This window comes from Mycteria americana, chromosome 16 (assembly GCF_035582795.1).
Source record: "Mycteria americana isolate JAX WOST 10 ecotype Jacksonville Zoo and Gardens chromosome 16, USCA_MyAme_1.0, whole genome shotgun sequence".
Classification (NCBI taxonomy): domain Eukaryota; kingdom Metazoa; phylum Chordata; class Aves; order Ciconiiformes; family Ciconiidae; genus Mycteria; species Mycteria americana.
Window position 1 is genome coordinate 14539465 of NC_134380.1, and position 22401 is coordinate 14561865.

General features: G+C 42.6%; 1 protein-coding gene across 1 annotated transcript in view; it reads right to left on the bottom strand.

Annotated features, from left to right (window-relative positions):
• The window catches only part of FASN (fatty acid synthase), a 51772-nt gene that overhangs the window by 25793 nt on the left and 3578 nt on the right, over positions 1-22401 (bottom strand). Inside the window, exons 2-23 of the mRNA XM_075519180.1 lie at positions 19457-19603; positions 18489-18641; positions 17712-17885; positions 16605-16805; positions 16018-16140; positions 15241-15356; positions 14849-14983; positions 11580-12039; positions 11051-11238; positions 10092-10281; positions 8527-8621; positions 7974-8108; positions 7476-7679; positions 5745-5860; positions 5087-5262; positions 4536-4727; positions 4175-4255; positions 3895-4080; positions 3405-3584; positions 2865-3068; positions 1323-1633; positions 783-1172 (exon numbers count right to left, since the gene is read on the bottom strand). Of these exons, the coding sequence (XP_075375295.1) occupies positions 783-1172; positions 1323-1633; positions 2865-3068; positions 3405-3584; positions 3895-4080; positions 4175-4255; positions 4536-4727; positions 5087-5262; positions 5745-5860; positions 7476-7679; positions 7974-8108; positions 8527-8621; positions 10092-10281; positions 11051-11238; positions 11580-12039; positions 14849-14983; positions 15241-15356; positions 16018-16140; positions 16605-16805; positions 17712-17885; positions 18489-18641; positions 19457-19583 (4137 nt within the window). The 5' untranslated portion in view covers positions 19584-19603. The remainder of the gene's footprint in view (positions 1-782; positions 1173-1322; positions 1634-2864; positions 3069-3404; positions 3585-3894; positions 4081-4174; positions 4256-4535; positions 4728-5086; positions 5263-5744; positions 5861-7475; positions 7680-7973; positions 8109-8526; positions 8622-10091; positions 10282-11050; positions 11239-11579; positions 12040-14848; positions 14984-15240; positions 15357-16017; positions 16141-16604; positions 16806-17711; positions 17886-18488; positions 18642-19456; positions 19604-22401) is intronic.

Sequence of the window (22401 nt, forward strand, 5' to 3'; positions counted from 1 at the left end):
ACAGCCACTCAAATCAGGAAGAACGCGTATGTTCTGTAGAGGGGCAGTTTCCCATTACTGCTTAGTCTAACAGCTGCCAAGAGAAAGCGATGTCCCAGTTCCCACCCTTACCCTAGCTACTGACTCTCCTCCTCTTGTGCCAGCATTGGCATTAGTTCATCTGCATGTTATACTGGTTTGCAGATATAAAGCAGACACCCTGCTGGGGCCCCCTCCCGTACTTCCGAGGGCTTATTTTTCTGTATCTCATTAAGGGATCAGATAAAGTGGGGAGGAAGAGAAGGAAGGAGGAAGAAAAAAAGGAAAGTGCAAGAGAGAAGCCTTCCTTTCTGTGAGCACTTCAATGTTAGAAGAACTTAACTACTTTGTAAAGTCTCCCTCCCAGCAGAGATATCAAAAAGAAGAGAGATATTCTGATACTGAAGCATTTTAGGATCCTACAGTGATAAAGCTGTACGCCACCCAACAATACAGTACATTATTTTAGCTATAAAGGAATTGTCCTAGCCAGTGTTTTCATACAGATTATATAGATATATAAGTGACAATTAATGATTTTCAATGCATTAAGGCTTTCCTGACTGAACTCACAGTTTAGTCTCCCAACCCAGTATGTGGAAATTCACAACTCTTCTGAAGAGGTGTTCTTACATATTCCTGCAGAGGGCCTCAATGGAGAGTGACGTAAATGATGTCTACTCAACATTCATCACAAGAGCATCTGCAAGCAGCAGACTCCAGACTATCCACTGCGAAAGCAGTTGTCCTTCCAGGAGGCTTACCTTGCTCAGGAAGCTGTGTTTCTGCTGTATGTCTGGACTTGTAAGGAAACTGACAATTTCTCCAAGAGTTTCTCCTTTAAGAAGGGTGTGTAGCAAAACAAACCCTCCTTCTTTCACTGCAGCTGCCAAATTAGAGAGAATTTCAGGGGTGTTCCCTAGAACACTCGTTGAACAGTTGTATACCACCAGGTCAGCATTGGTCAGATTTCCAGAGGGAAGGCTAGATGGATCCCACTGGCTAAAGATAACGCCTGCATCTTGTAGCTCTGTTTCATTAGCTGAAAGAGTTTCCAGGATGCAGTCAGTGGCAATGTAGTCTGCCTGCAACAGGGGCTGAGTATTCAGAATACTTCTGACTCGAGACAACAGACGTCCACTTCCTGCAAGAGCCTGTGAGAAATTAAGGGGAAGGAAAAGAGGAAACCAAATTGAAACATGAATGATATCCAGAATTATAACTGGAACAATAGAAGTATGCGATCAGATTACTGGAAGGCCTGGAAACACTAGCTATTGCCCCATCCCGGGCTTCCAGCTAACCTCTACTATCTTCATCCTGTGACTGGTCATGTTCTCCAATGCCACATCCAGGCAAGTCTTCAACTCTGAAGAATCCAGTAATCCATTGAGAAGAGGGTCATTCTGGAGGTGCATTTTCTCTTGAGTCACAATCTGTTCCAGCTCAGAATGGAGGTTTCCATTCAGTTCCAGATGGCAGATTTCAGCAAGGATATGCTGAAGGCCTTTCTGTATGGATGAAGACTCTGCAGCAGCCACTGCAGTTTCTAGTCCAGGGATGACTAATTTGATCCCATGCACTGCCACCTTAGCCTGTAAGCTCTGGATCAGATCTATGGAATAGAAGGGGAAATGAAAGGAAAAGTCAGATTTTCCAAAGATTTTTCTTCTCCTCTTTGCCCCCATTTGCTATACCAGCTGATCAGCACCACAATTTACAGCATCTTTTATCATTAGCCTAGCCACAAAGATAGAGTGCGTGGTCCTGTACATTCACATGATTACGTATTGTGCAGTAGTTGCAGCCCCCAAACAAGTAGGCTTTGTGGCAACAGTTCAAAACACCAACGCTACTGTGGCAAGACTCCGACTGAAAGAGGGCAACTAACAGAAACCCTCTGACTGATTTAGGGAGTTGTGGAGGCAAATCTAAGTTTCCACAGATACTAAAATACTTTTTTGCTTTATAACCAGATGGAAAATAGCTCATCCTGACTGATATCAGAAACAGCATTATGAAAAATAAAAATCCCACTACAGCATATGTAAAAAACTTTGGGGACACTATTTGGACACTGCAGAAAAAAAGAGAAATCTTTAAAATCTATTGCCAAATCAATGGATGAGTGTGAAGACACTTTACCAATACAGAATGACAAAATTGCTGTCTCAAGATATAGCAAAATTCATCACTAGAGTAAAAACTTCAAAAAAATAGTAATTTTTTCCCTTTGATGAAAGGGCACTTAAAGTGATGAGCTGAGTGGATGTCTCCCCATCCCAAGAGCACTGTACTAGGCCACCAGTTTCACAATAGACTAAGATGCTCCTATTCTATTCTTGCAGCAAACACAAACTTTTTTTGGCATGCCTCACTAAACCACTTTCCTTCCTTGGATATGCCCTTGTGCCCACAACCAAATGGGAACAGACACATCAGCTTACCCATCTTGGCAGTTCACAGGGAAAAACAAAACAAGAAAGCTGAAGACTTGAGGAAGTAGGATCTCCTGTCAGTGTTTGAAGCAGCTAGGCTGGATTTCTCCTTAAAGAAGATGATTTGTTCCTCTCTGCTTGCAGGGGGGGTTATGCCATCTGACACTGCATTGACTGTTACAGAAGCGTAGATGCCCCTCCCCACGGTTTTACTCCTACCCACACTTCAGGCAGAAGCAGCTTTTAGCTTCTAGCAAGCGTACAGACATATGACTCCTACTGAAGTCTTCTACAGAGACCAACTCTTTATTTCTTGGATGTTCTGAAGTAGCATGAGCAGCTTCTCTCAGATATTTCTGTCAGGCTGGAAGATTCCCCTAGTGTGACAAGAAACCAATCCCACTCTACCTTTGCAGTGCTCCAGATAAGCATGAAGATGGACACTGGAAGACAAACAGTTACTCTCAGTATAGGGCACAAAGCAGAATTTCTCCAGGGTGGGAGGGATCTGTTCCTGTTGTCGTCGTGGTGCCACAGAAGCATGAAGACCACTGATCTGAACACCTCCTGCTTTAAGGCTATCAAGACAGCGGTCCACAACAACATCAAAAGCTGAAAGACAGAAAAGAAATGTAAGTTTGTATCAAACACTACAAGTATTTTATTCAAGGTGACCAGATGAACAGTCCTATGTCAGACTGTTACAGAAGCTGCAGAACAGCACCTTCTGTTACAGAAGCTGCAGAACAGCACCTTCTGTTACAGAAGCTGCAGAACAGCACCTTCTGTTACAGAAGCTGCAGAACAGCACCTTCTGTTACAGAAGCTGCAGAACAGCTTGGAGACTAAGAGGGCCCCCCAAAGTCCATCCTACTTCTTAGGATGTCATACATTCATCCACAGAGCAGTCAAAGCAACTAGCAAAAGCCCAAGCATGAGAGACATTACCTTCTACATTGTCCTGGTATTGGCACACCTGCTCTTGATGCAACACTGGGTCAATACACACTGAGCGAATCCTGGTGGGTAAGCGTAGACTGCGCCCAGTCTCAGGTAAGATTATGATGTGTAGCAGGGTGTCAAGGAAGGTCACCCAGTTCCCATTCCACAGAACTTTCCCTGTGCTTGCTGCAGAAGAGGAAGGGGAAGCCTCACTGATTTTGTCATTCAGCAGATGCCAGAAGTCACTGCTTATCAAATGCAAAGTCTGCTGTATGTACCCAGCTTCCCCTTAAACTCCAATAGTCAGTTCTACATTGGAGATAACAGCTTTCACAATGCTCTGTCAGAACACTTGGTTGTTCTCCATTACCACACAAATTACAGGTACAGCACAAAGCACAGTCAGGTGGACCGTTAATACAAATGAAATTAAAAGATCAAATATTCATCATTACAATAACCATGCTCATCATTCTTCTACAGGAAGTAAATTCACCTTCACTGTTGCATTCCAAAACGCCCTGGAAAGTTGGTCCATAATTATATCCACGTAGATGCAGGTCTTGGTAAATGTCTTCTTTCAAGAGGTTGAACTTTGAGCTCATGTCTACTTGAGTCTGAAAGTCAACTGAGTGGTTATGAAAGTTCTTCAGAGCAGCGTTTTCTAGGAGGGAAATCTTCCCTGATGGGCACAGTGACAAGAATAAGAATCATCAGTGTCCATAAATAATGGATTTTAGTAGGACAGTGCATACACTTACGCTTCCTTCACTTACCACTCACAGCCAGATTCCCGTTCCCTGACACCTCAAAGCAGTGGGAAGCAGGCATGAGTCTTACTTCCAGCTGTACTGATCCTGCAAGAAACATTGAGGAAAACAGGACTGTGAGGTCATACCATCCTCGAGCAGATCTTTCTCTTTCACCATCTCCAGACTCACTGCGCACAACATGGAATAAAGATGACCATAACATGTGCTACTTGACTGTATGAATTCACTTCTTTGTTCGGTCATGTTGCACTCCTCTATATTCTTTCTCCTGTGTTCCTTCTCACTTCCCCCTTGCATTTCTTTCCTCCCACTCCCTTCATCTTCATTACACAGTTTTGCAGTTGTACCAGCACTCCTCACTCACCCTTTTTGGGAAGGATAGTTGCCTGATGAATTGTGACTTCCTCAAACGTAACAGCCGTTTGCTCCATAGGCATGCCAAGAGACCGTGCCAGAGTTCGCCAAGCCAGTACTAGGTACCCAGTTGCTGGGTACAGGATTCTGCCATCAATGCAGTGACCAACCAAGTAGTGGTCAGGAGAGTCAGGACTCACATCTGTCAAAGAATAAGAGAGCAGAATAAAAATAATACAAACCCTCCACTAAAGAGGTCTTTTCCCCTCAATGTCTATAAGAGGTTCTAGTGGTTTCCCCAACTATCCTGCCTGGCAACATGCAGCTCTTAAAACTACTGTGAGTCTGAATCAAGACAGTTTCCTGCTCTGTTCATATTCTTTCATCCCATTTCAGAAGCAGATCCAGTCTTTTTCAATCCAAACCAAACCAAACATTAAGCTTCAGAAGATGGCTTCAAGGATGCTGCTTTGAATATCCTTTTCTAGTTTTACAAAACAAATGCAGAGGTAAAGTAGGAAAGAGTCAAATAAACAAAAAACCCCAAACAGGCAAACACACCAATATTGTAGACTGAAGCAGATGCAGAGCCTTTGGAACCTGATAGAAAGTCTTCAGCTTTTGGAACATCCCAGTCCTGGCTGTGGTCCCATTTGACGTATGGAGAAATAAGGGGTGTTCCCACTGGGACAGGGTATTCCACACGTGGGAACAAGTTATTTCCAAGAACATTTATCCTAGGAAGACAAAAAGGATCAAGACGCTGTCGGGGGGGGGGGGGGGGGGGGGGCGGGGGCAGGAAGGGTGAGGAAAAAAAAAATGGATCGTAATACTTAGAGGTCAGACAGTAATTGGTCTTGGGCTCCATGTCTGAGATTTCTCCAGGAGTACCATGAACACTTACTGCAGCCAAATTTGTAATTCTAACAGTCTACAAGATGCAAAGTTTATTTCCAAGAGCTAGTTCCAAGTTCCTAGGCCTCCAGAATGGGACTCCTCCTCTTTAAAAAGGCACCTTCTCAGCCCAAGCAGTCTCTAACTCAAGGCAACATTTCCTAAGTGAGCATGTTAAATATGTAAAGCACAGATGTAAACCCCATTTTTTTCCAGGTTTGTTGAGGGAGTATTTCAATCCTTGTGAAGATATGCATGCTAGAGAAGAGACTTGAATTCTCTCCTAACTGATACCCCAGTCACCCTCCTCCCTTAGTCGCCTTACCCAGTTAAATGAATCTTTCCAGTCTGTGTTAGGAAGAACTCCAAATTATTTTTGTGGTCTTTCTTCATCAAAGGTAGAATGGTGCAAGTTGGTTTCAAAGTTCTCTTCAAGATAGCCTGGTCAAGTAGAGTCCATAAATCATTGGTGGAAGGCATTATTTACTACTTTGTCTCTGAATTTTTCTCTATAGATCTCAAACCACTTCTGTTTCTGTGCCAAGAGTTCTGTGCTAGGTGCTAGACTGTACACCGGTTTAACAGGTAAGAGGAAGAGCGGCACAATACCCTTCCAGGAACCCACGAAGTTGCACATCTGGTAAAGCACAACCTACATAATATTCATTAATTCTGCCAAAACACAAATCTCCCTTTCCAAGCAGACTGTCAAGCGGAATCAAAAGCTGCACTTCAAGAACTTGCAAGATCACCCTCGCAAGCCTCCCACTCGTGCACACACACACCCCACACACAGCTTAGGCCCTTACTCCCAGGAGCAGCCCTTTTTGGTCTGAAGCATCGTAGAGCATTTTCCAAGCGACAGCTATTAAATCAAAAAACGCACATCTGCCCCAACTTGTATCTTCTCTTCAATTTGATGGTCCCAATTCCCATGGTCTTTAAATGAGAGAAGGAAGGGAGGGGAAGAGAAAACCAGAACACTTTCAAGCCCAGCTGAAGAAATCTTTAGTCATTTGCATTAGAGTCCAGAATTGCACAATGATTTTAACATAAAGTGCAAAATCGTTTTATAGAGAAAAATACCTGCCTAATTTAAAAGCTCTGCTCTGATTCTCTCTTCAAGTCACTTTCAAAGCATAAATAAGACTATATGACATAATAAATATACACTGGATGGGAACTCAGAAGCACTGTATAGCTATTAAACTCAATTCACAAGTAACTATGATTCTTCTTAAGACTCTTCTCCTCTTGTGTACCACAGACCAAATAAAAAAGATCAATCCTTGAGACTTAAGGGACAGACACAAGACCACAGCACTGATCTTGTGGAGCAAGTGCGTCCTAATGTACCTCATGTTCTGCATTCTCTGCTATGGAGCTAATTCCACAAAGACCTGACGTGGTGGGGAGAAAGGAATAATGATCTGATCATTAGGGGAAAGGAGTTTATGAAGAGAGAAAGCTCCTGCCGTCTCAGACTACTTGGTCTAGGAGAAGAAGGGAAAACACCACTGCCAGCCACCACCTTCTAAAGACAAGAACCTCAAACCAAATTAAGTGTACAGATGGTGATAACAGATTTTCCACAGAGAAGGCCTGTTATTCTTGAATTTCTCCTCCCACCCCAATTTTTGCACACCATCTCCATTAGATCCAAACAACGAAATGCTTTCCCTACTCCTTGCACAGTTCAGAGAGCTGATTATCAGCTATCTGAAATGCATGGCAATGAATAAAGGCAACAATGTGAATGTCTGGGCGGGGAAGTGGTTGTGTGTTGGGATTTTTTTTTTTTTTTTTTTAATTAAATATTAACAGACACAACACCCCCCAAAAAATCCAAACCAAACAAAAGAAGAATAATCACATCAAAACCCACACAGAGAACCCATCAAGAAAATGTTAAGACTGGGAGACAACACTCAGAAGTACTGGAGGGAGAAAGTGTTCTTGGAACTGGGGGTGGGGGGAAGCAGTCCTCAGACCCTCAGTCTCCTTCCTGCAGCAGCATATCAATGTGGTACCATACTGACACAATCAAATACAATACCTGTAAAAGGGCATGCGGAGCAATCTCTACTACAACAGCGTTCTCTGGAATATGCTTCAGACCTTCATGGAACAGCACTGGACTCACTAGGTTGTTCACATGATACTCTGCAGAGGAATTCCTAGCCAGATCACTCTGCCACTGAGATTCAGGGATAGATGTACTGATCCATCGTGCTGAACGAGGTTTAGGGTGTGGAATGACCTACAGACAGACAAGGAAGAGGGACAGGAGAAAGAGTTACATGTCACAGATGACTAAGGCAAAAGCAAGCAGCCCCTCCTTTTCGCAGGCCATTTTTCTCAGCTTGATTGCTCAGGACATCCTTCCGCTTGAGGCCACAGGACTTCAAACCTTAGGTCTCACAGAGGTCTACATGCTGTTCAGGAGATTTCCTTCTCCTCCTAAAGAAAGGAACCCCCTTAAGCTCAACATCACCTATACTCAAATCCAGGTGCCCAAGCATAAGCCATGCGAGCCACAGTTTGGCAATATTACCTTTTTCAGGGCACTGAGCAGCACTGGTGCAATAGATGCCATGTAATAGGAATGAAATGCAACTCCAGCACTGCGGACCTCCTTTGCGAACACACCATCCTTTTTCATTTTGGCTACGAACTCATTCACAGAGTCCTAAGAAAAGGAATATAAGTGAACTAAAAATAAAAGCTCACAATGTATGTGGGATATGTATGAATTACTGTACTCCCCCATGCCCTTCATCACTTGCCACTTAAGGGGAGCCGTATCTGGGATAAGGTTATTGCTCTTCTCAGTCTTATAATTTATCACTCATTACGCCCATGGCTTTAAGACTATTCAGCATAAGAGATCTTTTATTACTAGCTTACTGAGGCACTAATATCACTTTCTCTCACAGAACATTTGAGTGTTTAAGATTGTATAAAGCATCATGTTGCCTCCCACCACTTTAATCCAGCTCCCCTTTGCAAGCAGCTGAACTTTAACTCAGCTTCACGCTTTCTTCAAACCAGAACTTCACGGGTCCCTGCCACAACTCCGGTATGCACAGTATCAATTCATTGCTCACCCGAGGCCCCGAAACAGTGACAGTATCTTCAGAGTTGTGACAGGCTGGTACCACATTTGGAGGACAGAGTCGCTTACATTCCTCCCATGTCAGACCTGCAGAAGGAAGACCTCAGGACAACACAAGTGTTTCTAGCAGTGAGCCTCATAAGAGGAGGCGATCTTAACCGCACAATCACTGTTGCTTAATTCAGCATTTTGCAAAACTGGGAAGGATTCTTAAGAGAAAGAGAGAGACATGCTCCCTTTCCCCAAAAGTGATTCTGCAAAAGCTAAGGATATTTATCTCACAGCTTTAACATGACATTTATCACTGTGATATTGAGCACAAGAACAGAGGACTGAATCTTTGTACCATCCCATTAAGGGATGGGGTGGGGAGGAACCCACACACTTTCAAAGAAGCTACAGAATTGGTTGTTTTGTCTCATCTTGCCCTTAGCAATCTGAGCTTGAACAGGAGAGAGAGAACACGTGAGCTTGACTCACAGAAGCAGAGCACCACAAAATATCCATAGAAATCAACAACTCTAGTGGCTTAAACTAGCTTAACACATGCAGCATCTGGTCATGTATTACATTGATACAAATCACAGGAAGAACTTGAACTCCGCATCAGATTATGAAAAACATATTATATGCAGCACTCCAAGATAAGTTCTGTGGTAAGTGTCATGTATTTAATATCAAGGAAAAGAAAGCTAAATTAGGTAGGTAGTCCTTTGTAGCACTACTTAAGGTAAGAAGTCTAGGATTATAACAAGTGATTTAGTCAAACATACTGCATTAGACCTGAGACAGCTTTTAAGTGTTTCAGTTTTTAATTGACCACTACGTCCAATACTAAGAAACAGAAGAATAACAATGCTACTAATTATATTTTTAAACATTAAGTCACCATGAAGCCACACCATGAAGGCAAACTGCTGGGTCCAAAGCTCAAAATTTCACCCAATAGTGGACAAAACGATATGACTTACAGAAACACTGAGCAAAGCTCAGGAGAAAGTTTCTTCCCAAGTGCTATTAGGCCCAAGTGCGTTCTAATGGCATTAAGTTCCACTACCCAGTTGCCCATTACATAATAGTGGCTTACTGGTTTCATGTCTCATTACTCTTGCAGACAGTCAGAAATCTCTCTCTATATATTTTTTTCAATAATTTAAATACATATGTGTATATACACACACACACATATATATATACATATCTCAAGAGACAAAAACCCCAGTGCCTTAGATTTTCACCTCTCTTTTCAAGGAGATTATTTATCACGCCTCTGTCATTGGTCACCTGTCAATAAATCTCTCCATTTCCACTTAGTTTTGGATGAATCACCAAAATGCTGCTGTATTCCAGGTCAGAGATTACTACCATTATATCAACTTCAATATTTAATAACCTATTCTACATCAGAAGAAAAAGAAGAGGCAACAGTAGTCAAAATTTTACAGACATGATTGTCTCCACCAACACATTTCAGAGCCCAATTTTATCCCAATGCCATACAACGGAGATCAGAGGTACTTTCCTGTTCCTTTCCTCTTTTGGTAAGGGTATACCTACCAACAGCAGCCATTCCTCCTGGGGGCAACGTGGCCTCTTTAATGCATCGTCCCCGCCAATAAGCGGCAAGAAGGGCTTCTTCATGACTTAAGGAATTATCGGCATAGCCACAAGCTACTTCTCCCACTGAGTGGCCCACAATCCCATCAGGTTGCAGACCTGCAGCCTTCAGCATATCAATCTGGGCAATCTGCAAGGAAAAGTAGGATTTAGTGATTCCATGCCAGAGTAAGAAGGTGTCAGGCCTCAAAGGCACACAGCGGTAGTGAATACCTTACAAAATGGCTTTTTGGTACAGACATTCTTCTTGGCCTCACTGCTTCCCCCCCACCACCTGCAGCTCCAGCCTCATTTCAAAAGAATCCCAAGAATCATTATGCGACTCCAGTATTGTTTAGGCCTCTCCACTACATAGCTTTCCACTAAGAAGCTACTTCCAACAACAGAAGGTTGCCAAGAGCTCATCTGTACAAAGCAAGAGGCAAGACCAGCTTTCCAGATCACTTTAAAAACTCTGCCTCTAGTTTGTTAAGAAACAATGAATCCCACATTGACACCCAGAATTAGAAGAGACTTCATTTAGCATAATTTAGATCATTTGCAGAACAAATTTTAGAGAGCATTCTATGGAACCTTGTTCCTTGGCACAAACATTTACATAAAACTTAGGTCATTCCTTAGTCTCTTAAAAGGAGAAACTGCTCCACATACACACACACAGACACGCAAATCAGTTTAGATCAATATTCGTCCAAGCATCTTGCAAGTGGCAGAGCCCAAAACTGTCAAGCATGCAACACACTCCCTCCTATCAGAGCCTAACAGCTGCCATTTACTGATTACACAAAACAAGCTTCCATTAATTGGTATAAAGTGTTACTGGCCAAACAGACACACTAGCAGAGCATGCTTGTGTGGATTGAGTCCACGACCCCCTTCACCAGTCATTTGAATCTTACCTGAATAGCAGCTAGTCCAACAAATGCATGGACAATGTCATCAAAAGTGTTCTCATCTGCTTGCTGAAGCAAGTCTGAGACCTTTAGGCCCGTGTTCTTCAAAGCCTCGTCCGAGCGCAATATAGACTGGCGAAACAAATCCAACTTCATAAGGCTCAGGCCCATACCTTTCCACTGTGTTCCCATGCCTGCAGGGTAGGCAAGGAGAAAGTGAGCTTTAGTAATGCTCCATAAAAGGAGTAGACATTCACACACTTGCTCTGGAAGTGAAAGAGTTCTAAGAGCAAAATGTAAGTTTCTAACATCCTCTAAATTAGGCATTGCTTTTTATTTTCCTGGACTTTGCTATCATCAGAAGACAGCAAAGTTGAAAGCATTAGATAAAACACAGGAAACGTGAGTCTCCTAGACATATCACAGGACTGCAAGACATTTCCTCATGCTAGAGCGGAAAACAACAGAATTCAATTGCTCGAGCCCCAGATCTCCAGAGGAATGCAGAAGCCTGGACCCATTGCTGCACACCTACCTGAGCAGATGTACCAGAGTGGTCTATCAGATGCTTGAACGTGCTGAACCTCTTTTATGTCACTCTCAGTGCCAACTAGTGTGTAGCCCCTGTAGGGCATGGAGGATACAGGAACTGCAGAGATATCACTGAGCAGGCTTACAAATGGGATGCATCCTCCATGTTTTCTGCTCTCCTGAATTAGTATTTCCACAGCTTCCTGGGTTCTGCCACTTATTTGAACCAGTCTTGGCATGTTACAAGTCTCCAGAGGCTGGCATTTGTTCTCATTTGGCCTCAGAATGACATGAGCGTTAGCACCTCCAAAGCCAAAAGAGTTGATACTGACAAGGCCACCTTTCACTGGCGTTGGTTTACAAACTACCTCCAAAGAGCCATCTTGTAAGGCAGGAATATCTGGATTTGGGGTATTGTAATGAAGATTTGGAGCCCACAGCCCATGTTCCAGAGAGAGAACGACCTGGAAGAAAAAACAGTGTTCTGTGCTCCGCATTTTCTTGTAACAAACATTCTTTTGTTGTTATTGGTTTACTACAAATGACCACGTAGCATACACTAAAGCAGCTCTCTCTATGTTTGGATAAAGGGACTTCAGAGAATAGCATTATTGATGTTACTGAGGTAGTACCTACTTCACCTGGGCAAATTTTAAGTCCATGCAGGAAGTCAGCCGTGAAGGTGAGGGTGGTAGTTTTAAGTTTAGCTTCCAGGCCCTTTCTAACTGGAAAGCCATGCAGTCTCGCTGGAAAAGCAGCCTGGCTACTAAGAATATCACATCTTCTTTCTCCCCTTTCAGATCCTGTCCCTTCATCACACTCTGCTTCACATCTCCCCAGTCACACACAGCCAACACATGCTCTTCCTTGTCACAATGAATGCTTCCATTTCTGCCTTTGCTGCAAAAGACCCAAGCTGAAGCACTGGTAAAGGAGTTTGCTTGCTGCTTCGCACCCATTTGTTGTCTTCTTGATCCAAAAAAAGAAGGAACAGCAGACTGGCCAGAACTGGCAGAGCCAAAGGGAAGTACAGAAGTACAGAAACAGCATGAGAGTTAGAATAGCTGTGCCAAAAAAAAAAAAAAAAAAAAAAAAAAAAAAATCAAGAGCTCCCTTCTCTTCTCAGCAGCATCTCTACAAACAGCCCGTAACACCAAGCCCATACTCCTCTGTGGCACAAGTCCAGCAAATCACAGACTACAAGGGCAGTTGCAAACACTCAGTGCTCTGTATGTTTGGCAGTTCCTTCACCACCTCAAAGTGGTCAGAGAAACAGATACTGGTTTGGGAACTGTTCTTTCAAGTTGACTATCAGACATGGCAGCCTACCTGGGAGAACAACCAGCATAAATGTTTAAAGTTGCAGTGACCTAAGTATTTTCATGCACACTGTCCTACACCTACAATTCTATGCACTATGAACTTGCTTACATAGCATACATATTTGGACTTTTAAGTCTGCCATGGCTTCTACACAAGTTTGAGACTACAGTACAGTGAACGTACACCAGAGCCACCAAGAAGCTTTGTCTTTGCTGTACAGCAAGTAATTAGACAGGCTGAGTAGTTCAAAGGTGCAGGTGAGTTTTCCCTCCCTCACCAGAATTTAACTGAAGTGGCCTTGGCAAGCTCTAGTTTCTTTCCTACCTATCCTAGTTAAAGGATTCTCTTCAGGTCTGAAATCAGATACTTTCAAGATCTATTTTCCTAACTGACAACTCACATATAAGAGCATTTTATGGAATTCCAAAAGAAAACATTTACAGAAACTGCAGACTTCCTGAGACAGTAACTGTCTAAGAGACAGTGGCCTTGGTGTAGTTTCTGGCTTGGTCTCAAGGATGCCTGATCTGCCATTTTGATTAACTTCAAAATCTTGAAATACCAAGTGCTGCCCAACTTTCACAGAATTGAGAACAGAGACAGAGCTTCCAATATCCTTCCAAAGCTTCAGGTCCTTTCAAGATGCCAGATCTGGAAACGAGACCTAACACAACTTAATAAAAGTATTGCAAAGATATTCTAGCAGGCACGATGGGTGCCATGGGCTCTTTGCCTGCAGCTGTTAAGTTCTGATACAAAGTTAAGTGAGAAAACCGATAAAAAAGAGTGAGAAAACATGGTGTCAGAGAAGTCTTCAAAAAGAAATTGTGGCCCTTTTCTTTGCAGTTCTGCATCCTCTAAGAAACACAGACAGGGAAACAGCACCTCAAAGTTATGATCCTGTCCTGACAGATCACAGCAGAACTGCACTAAACAAACTGTTTATAACTTACAACACAGTATGGGATGGAGAGGTTTATTTATGACTCAGTTATCATTCCTTCTATGAAGAAGGTGTCAGTCTGAGGGATAGAGGTGCTAAAAAAAGCAAACTTTCCTCTACAGACAGACACTGCTGTCTCCACGATTTATTTGCAGATGAGGCTATTCACAGCAAGCTGTATGTATTCAGGTCACAATAACCACTTTAAAGAGCCTAAAATTCTAGCAGTGACAGTGTACGTGACTTCAATTTGTGTGGCTCTAAGGCTGTCAGTAATAGGCTTACAACCGAGTGTGAACGTTAGCTAGCTCTCTGCTAAGCAGTTTAGCAACCAGAGCCAATAGATGACTGTCTGCCTTACAGCAGTAGTTAGTAAGCTGGTTGCTAAGACAACCAGTTATTCATGCTGGTAGCCTCATCCCAAAGAGTTCACCTGGCCTCCTGCCAACACAAGAGAGAAGTGAAAGAGATGATACATCCCTGACAAACAGCCAGAAGGATCAGCTACTCTTTTGGCACTGAAAGCCCACACTGCCTCTTATCTTTGGTCATTGCCAACTACTCCAAACATGTAAATCCCTCTAGTTGTACACCCCCCAAACCCCAATGACTTACAGCAGAGTTCTGCTGGAAGGTCCAGTGTAAGGATAATCAAAGTGATCCCAAAGCCTTTATTCTGAGCAGAGTTATGCTCCTGTAGAATTCAGTAGGAAGGGGGAACTAAAGTGTGTGTGCGTACATGCACGCACTTGTGTGTGCACACAGTGGAAAGCCACCTGGGCATTTGTCTCCAGCTTGCAGAATAGCCACCTGAGCTATTTGCTCAGAAGTTATTTGCAGGTGAAGCAAGAAGTAGATAATTAATGAGAATCACCCAAGTTCTTCTCATTACCAGTGAACATCTTATCCTGATCAGTGCCAATTTTCCTTAAAACAAACAAACATTAAAACCCCCCACGCTGTTGTGTTCCACCCCTCCCTGTTTTCCTTATCAAGCCACCCATTACCTTGGCTAGTGCAGCAAGCCCAGAGGCAGGCTCTGGATGACCCATGTTTGACTTGGTTGATCCAATCAACAGTGGCTCTCTCTTGCATTTACAGAAGACATTTACAATGCCATTTACTTCCTGGGGATCTCCAGCCTAGTAGGAAGAGAATCAGAATGGCTATTAGCTAGCACTTCCAAAACACACTGCAAAAGAGAAATCTGAAAGATTAAGATTTTTGGGCAAAATCCAAAAGTGGTGAAGCAGTACATATTCTAATAACTCGTAGAAGGGAGAAATATAGTTCATTTTGGAAAAACAAAGAATAGTTTGATGGAAAAGTGTGGCAAGTGATGCAAGGGAAGAAAATAAGGGACAAGAAAACACTCCAAACCCAGAGAGGCCATGCTGACCTTGGTGCCTGTCCCATGAGCTTCAATGTACTCCGCTTCTCCAGGATCGATACCGCATTCTCTGTACAACGAGCTGACCAACTGCTGCTGCATCTCTCCAGATGGGAATGTCACACCTAGGACCAAAATTGCCATCAATTCCTCTCTCCTATCAGATGCTTCCTGTTCTGATTTTAGCACCCTTTCAACTGCTTGGGACTACCAGGTCCAAAAAAACCAAAGAGAGACTTTTGCAGGATTTACACCAATGTTCTTAGCACCAAACACAATAAGCCTCTCAGGCTCTTTGGAAGAAGAGCAGAAGAACCAGAGATGGACCTAAAGCAATTACTTAAGACTAGTGTGGGAAGATAGTGGTTAACAGAACACTAGGAGATGTCTAGATCAAGCAGAATATGTGAAACCTGGTGTCTCCATAACTGGAGAGGGGGAGAAATGGGACAGCAGTAGGGAAAGAACCTTACAGTCATAACACCACCTACATTTCTACCATCAGTGCAGAAGTTACTGTAGAGATGTCCTGAGGAAGGCTAAACTAGCAACAGGACACTCCTGTTACTTTGTACAGTAGAAACCACCACTTGTCTCCTTCAACTTGTTTACAAAATAGGGTCCTGAACTCTGCATTACCAGAACAGAAAAAGAAAAAAAACAAACAATAAAAAAAACCCCTTCACACATCAAAAGAAGAACCCCACGACAGCCCATTTTTGATGACAAAGACTCTAGACTGAACAGTTCTGTAGGTATCTCACTTTTCAGAGGCTCAAGGCCTACCTTGCTCCTTAAAGCCATCAGTGTTAACTCCAGCATTGACTATTGTGGCATAGATCCGCTTAGCCATAGATCTCTTGGTCAAAAGAACAATAACAACAGCTTCAGAGCGACAATATCCATTTCCTGAGAGCAGAGAGAGAAGAACAAGTCACCAATTCTGCTCTGCTTTGAATACAGTTGCAAAACGCCATGCAGTAAGGTCATCTCATTCCTGAGCTACCACTTACAAACAGACCACTTTGAGACTATGACATATCCATTTCTTAAAAAAAAAAAAAAAAAAAAAAAATTAATGTCCTAGAAAGGCTCGCTGCTCATCACAAATGATGATAGAAAGTTTCTATCAAGAGACAGGTATTTCCTCTCCCCAGTGGCTGAGGAATGAACCGTACAGTTTCTTCCCCACAGTTAGTCTTCCAGGTTCAGTGGAGCATGCAACACAGATCAGGTCCAGGATGTGTTCCAAACAGCGCACCTAGGAACAACTACAAGGCCAGCTCTTTTCTGTATTACAAGAGTATCTGGTCACAGACTCCACAATAAGTTCCTCTCACACAACATGACAACCTTTTGTACTAATGCCTTACCTGAAACATCAAAAGCCTTGCAGGCACCATCAGGACTAAGCAAACCCAGTTTCATGAACTGCACAGAAGTGTTGGGTTTCAGCAAAAGGCTGACCCCTCCTACTAGGGCTGCACTGCACTGTCCATGACAAATTGCCTTATAAGCATTTTCCAGAGCGACAAGACTAGAGGAGCAGGCCGTGTCAACAGTCATGCTTGGTCCTTAGGGAACAGAAAGGGAAAACAAAAAAAGCTGGTTTTTACTGTTTATTTCCTGGAGTTGCTCTCCAAAGGCTAGAGGATGGGATCACAAGACAAACATATTCAAAAATGTTAAATAAGAGTTGCTTCAGAACATAACAGGTAATCCTGATACAATGGGAGACAAGAATCACCATCTCTGCCTGCTTACCAGGTAACCAAGTACCAGGTAACCAGGTACCAAGATGAGAAAGGTGGAAAAAAAAAAAACCCCTGCAACAGTTTGGCTTTAAGGGTATTTTTTTAAAATTCCATCCCTGTCTCTGTCAAAAAGAGATGTTGTAGCTTCACAGGCAGGTCTCATCTATTTCCCCAGTCTCACCAATAAAAATCCCTCCCCCTTCCTGGTGCTACCCTTGCCATTATGCCTGTTCTCTGTTGCTCTTCAGAGCAATTCCTATCCCTCCGCTGTTATCTTCAATGCCACACACGGTTCAAGTCATGTCTATGCCTTCAATTACATCATTGTGGTGGCTCTCCCACTTCTTCCACTTTACTCAAAAAGAGCCAACCGTTCCAGTCAGTTTGCCTCTGTCTTCTACATAGTTTGACACCAAATAGCAGTCTAAAGGCAGGAAAGGACCTAGGCCTTTTTATGAAGGCCTCCTGACATCATCATCTTTCAGATAAATGCCCACTATGCCCAGCAGCAGCAACTGAGTTACAAAGACTTACAATGAGTCTTATCACACAGTTACAATACATTTTCTGCTTCTCATATGCCTCCTTACAATAGCTGCATGCTACTTTCTCATCCCAAAAGGGGTCTACGTCATCATATGCATCCCACTCCTCTACAGCAGCTGTGGTACAGTTGTGCTCAAATTGTAATTGCTGATCAGCATCAACAGGTTTGGGGGCACTTACCTTTTAAGTCATAAAAGTAGGAAATCCTGTTGGCAAACATAGCACGCTGGCAGCCAGTCATGCTGTATCCCAAAAGCTCTTCTGGATCTTGACTAAAGGCTTCACCAGCTTCTGATGTACTGGCACCAATCCACACACCTGTGTCCGTGCCACAGAGGGCAGCCGGATTAATACCTATGAGGATATTGGAAGGTAGATTACAGTAGACAAACTCAAGTAGAAGTAGAAACTGATTAACATGAAGAATAAACTTTTTGGCTCCGTGGGTAACTCAAAAGCTTAAGACACTAGCAGCGATGGAGGAAAGAGGCTCCTATTTCTGAAAGCACACTTCCTGAGCAAACCTTCTATAGAAGCAGATCAAATGCCACAAATTTTCCACGAACCTGGCCAACAGACAGGCCATCTGCCATTCTTTTAGACCATGGACGAAAATTCTAATCAAGTCATCTTCCTTTTGCACTACAAATATGCCTTTAACAAAAGGATCTATTATGGAATATTAGGGTAGAGCAGAACATACAAAAGCTCTAGAATTGTTGACTGTTTAAGTGTTTCTGTCGTACTGGTTGTACTATACAAGGCAGGTAGAGATTTGCTGGCAGGCAGCGTAGATTTCCTAGTTTGACTTCCAGAGAAAACAGCTTTGTCCTAACCCTCCTCTCTACTGTGATGGCTTTCTCTTGTTAGAAATCTCATCACACAGCTGCATGTCTGCGCCTGCTGCACAGAGACAATACAGCACAATTCTCCCTCTTCAGTCATTCAGCTGCTTACCTCCATCCAAAATAGCTTCATAAGAAACTTCCAACAGCAAGCGAAGTTGAGGATCCATCGTATGAGCTTGTTTGGGGTGAACCCCAAAAAAGGATGCATCAAATTTGCTTATGTCCTTGAGCTTTCCACTTCTCTTGGGCAGTCCATAAATTCCTGAGAAGAAAAATTCAACACCGAGTCACAGAATACATCAGTTTTAAAGCAGCTACCAGCTGAGACAAAGTACAGAATGACCACAGCCGATTCTTGATTACATGTGAAACCTCACCTCCCTGTTGCAATACCCAGGGTGCTGCATTAATATCTACTTACCCACCTCTCTGAATCTCATTTGGAAATGAGAACACTGTATTCACAAAAACAATTGTCATTTTTAAGACTCCCCTGGATATGGCAGCAAAAGACATCTATCTAGTTTAAGCATTTTTGCTTTGGCAACTTGTACCAAGCACATAAACAGAGTCCAAATCAGTAGTTCCAGTCAGTCACCAGGTAGAAGGAAAACAAAAGCTACTTTTCACTTCTGTAAATCACTAGCTTGACTTGGATAGACACGTGCCAAACACTTCAGAAAGACAATCAGACAGAAAAGAACATTGTAAAAAGCCATATATCACAGGACTGGAGTCCCTGTACTACTTCTGAACCCACAAAAATGACAGAGTCGTCTTACTGCCGCAGCTATCAACAGCAGGTACATGATTCATGTTGCTTAGCTGCTCTGTCAGAGTGTTCTTTTATTTGGAAGTAAGCTACATATTTATAAGCTCCTACTGCATGGGACATGACATTATAAAATGGATTGCATGAGAGCTTCACAGAAGTGTTCTGTTCCTGAATTTCTTGATAATATATCAGAAGTGAATTCAGAAGCTCTGGCAGGGTTTCGCATCTGACAAGTCCTTTCTTTTCATACGATAATTCCTCTAGAACTCAGGGCTCCAAAAGGAGAAGCAATAAGCACTCACCTGGTTTCCACCTCCGATCATCCTCTGTGACCATATCAACTCCATTAAGCAGGTTCTCCCAAAACTCTTGCAAGTTCTCCGATTCTGGCAGCCTTCCTGCTATGCCTGCAATCACCACGTCCTCCATCTCTGAACTTCTCCCTGTTGCTGAGATCCAGAAAGCAGTAAGACTAGTAAGATTTCACACAGAGAAGGAGAGTATATGTGTTTCTTGTCTTCCTGACACATTGTGACAAACAAGCATATTTGCAGGAGAAACACCCACACAGGAAGAGCCCATGGAGCCTCTCCTCCAAAAAGACATCCCAACTAATCGAGTGGACCGTAAGATCCATGGGGACAATGAGAATGAGAAAACTGATCCTGAAGGAGCATCAGGCTCTGAAAACCACCAGTTTCTACATGACAACTAGAAAATGAACAGGTCTAGCTCTAGCAAACGCAGAGCCTCTGTGAAGTCAGCAGAGAAGAAAGATTAACATGCTAGAGCAGAGGTGGGTGGAGAAATTATGAAATACATATAGTAAAATACATAATTACAAGGCAAACCTAACAGGTAGCAAAACAAGTTCTACGATCATTACAAAGTTAAATGCTAACTTAAGAATCAATAATCAGAAAGTTTGTTGGACGGGGAAAAAAAACCCAAACCCCACAAAACAAACACAAAACCAAACAAATAAAAAAAACCCACACACAAAACAAAAAAACACCCAAAACACACACACAGGAGAAAACCTACACAAAAGCACAAAGATTATAATACAACTTAGCATCATTTTAAATACCTGAAACAAGAAGCAAATTTTACAAATAAAGTGTTTCCCAAATGGACTCTGTACTGCCACACATTTAGAGAACTGGGAATGGGGAACTGAGTACATGTGATAGAGAGTGGTGCTTTAAAATAAGAATTGGCAGAATAGATCTGGATTCCAGATGGGATGAAAAACCCTAGCTGTTGTCCCAAGAAATTTGCATTCTAAGACCCCAATCTCAAACAACACAAGACAGCATCGTGGTGCATAACGCAGCATGGCAGGCCATCTATACAGATCACACCACCAAATGATAGCTCATATATACAGTCAGCACACATTTAGTTTATTTTCTATCACACTAAAAATACATTAATAACTAAGCAGAGAGAAGGCAAGTTAACCTGATGTTTCAGTTAAGTTCAAATTATAGTTTGTAGACCCTAAGAAGGCAAGTTAAAGTAGGGGGAAAAACCTGCATATATATATATATACGAGTTATTTTTACATATAAAAATAAATAACAGTGTGGTTGCGTGAACAGAAGAGGTTAGTAAGCATTCACAGTACTTCCTTAAATAATCCTTCTGGTAAGTAGAGGCAAAAATGTTCTTTAAGAGTTAATGTGTGGGATTTTAACAAATAAAAACCACAAAGAAAACTAGATACTCAAATAGCTAAAAGTCTGCCTTAACTTTGAAGGAAAGACTTTGCCATGGAAGACCTAAAGTTTGATTTCCATTGCAGATTATGCTCCATAGGGCCATGCAGGTACTTTGCTTAAGCGCTGCTGGTGCTTGATCATCTCCTCCACAAAACAGCACTAACGGGTACTCTTAGATGAGCACTTCATAGCTGTTTTTCCAACCCAAGACATTTAATTTAGGTATGGTTTTGCAGCCTCTTTCAGGAGCTCCTGATGCTTTCGAGCAAGAAATAGGCCTCTCTTCCATCCACATCGCTCAGGCGCAACGCCCTCCTGTAGCTGAAAGAGGCTGGGGTGCACAGAGGGAAAGCAAAGCCCTCTGGTCGCCTGATTTCTTTTACCCTTCTTTCCTTCAGCAGTTATCTTGATTCGGATCTGTGGAGTAACTGTGGAATTATGCAACATGCAACACTGAAGTAAAAGAGATTATTACCTCATCCAGTCCATCCCTTCTGGGAACAGAAACAGAAGTGCTCCCAAAAGGACATCTTGGATTTCTCAGTCTTATGCTAAACACACAGACAGATGTTCCATTCCACTCCGGGGCCAAATGCACAAGGCCCTTACTGAGAAACTACTCACCAAAACTGAAGTTGGTAGTAATAGGCCAAGTCCACCCTCCTCTCAAGAGAAGCCTCTCCGTTTTTCCACTCACATAAATCTAGCAAGTCAGTTTTATTATTGGCGTCACCACTGTACCTGGAAAACCCAATCAAGGGCCACAACTCTGCTATACTTGCAGCAGTTCTGCACTAGGGGCAGAGAAAGAATGGATCTCAGGCACAAAGCTCACAATCTAAGCATAAGACAAGAGATGTACAAGATGATAATGTGATTATGATTCGATTTTATGCCTCAGGTCTTTGGGCAATGATTTCTAGGGAGAGAAGTATAATTTGTATTTCAGGGGACTGAAACATCACTTCTGAGATTGTTCCTTCCCATCCCACATCTCTCCCTGGAGTACCAGAAGAACTCCATCCAGGTACAGCCAATCCTGACAAAATGTTATTCTGAGACAGTGAAGTAATGGAACTTATCAGCAAAGCAATATTTGCCAACATGTTATGAATGTAGTTGAGCAACACTGTGTCAAAGGCAGACAAAAAGATGCTGCAGTAATCAAAATGTAGACGAACAAGAGCCAAAAAGTTAATTTTAGCTGGGTGAATGGGTAAAGAGAGCCACAACTTAAGGATTTTTTTATACACAAAGAACTGGAAAGATTTAGACTTGACACAGAGAGTTCCAAATGCCTACATCTAAGGTAACATACAAATTATAGATTTAGCAGCAGACCGTAGAGATGAGTTGCTGTAGAAAACAAGAGTGGGAAGAGGAAAAGTCATTAATATTAAGTCATCCCTGATTAAACAGTGATTAAAGTAGATGTTATGGCTACCCAACAATGTCTTTGGTCTTCCTTGACAGATAATAAGCAGGTAGACCATTTTAAAGTTTGACTTTACCCTCAAATGATG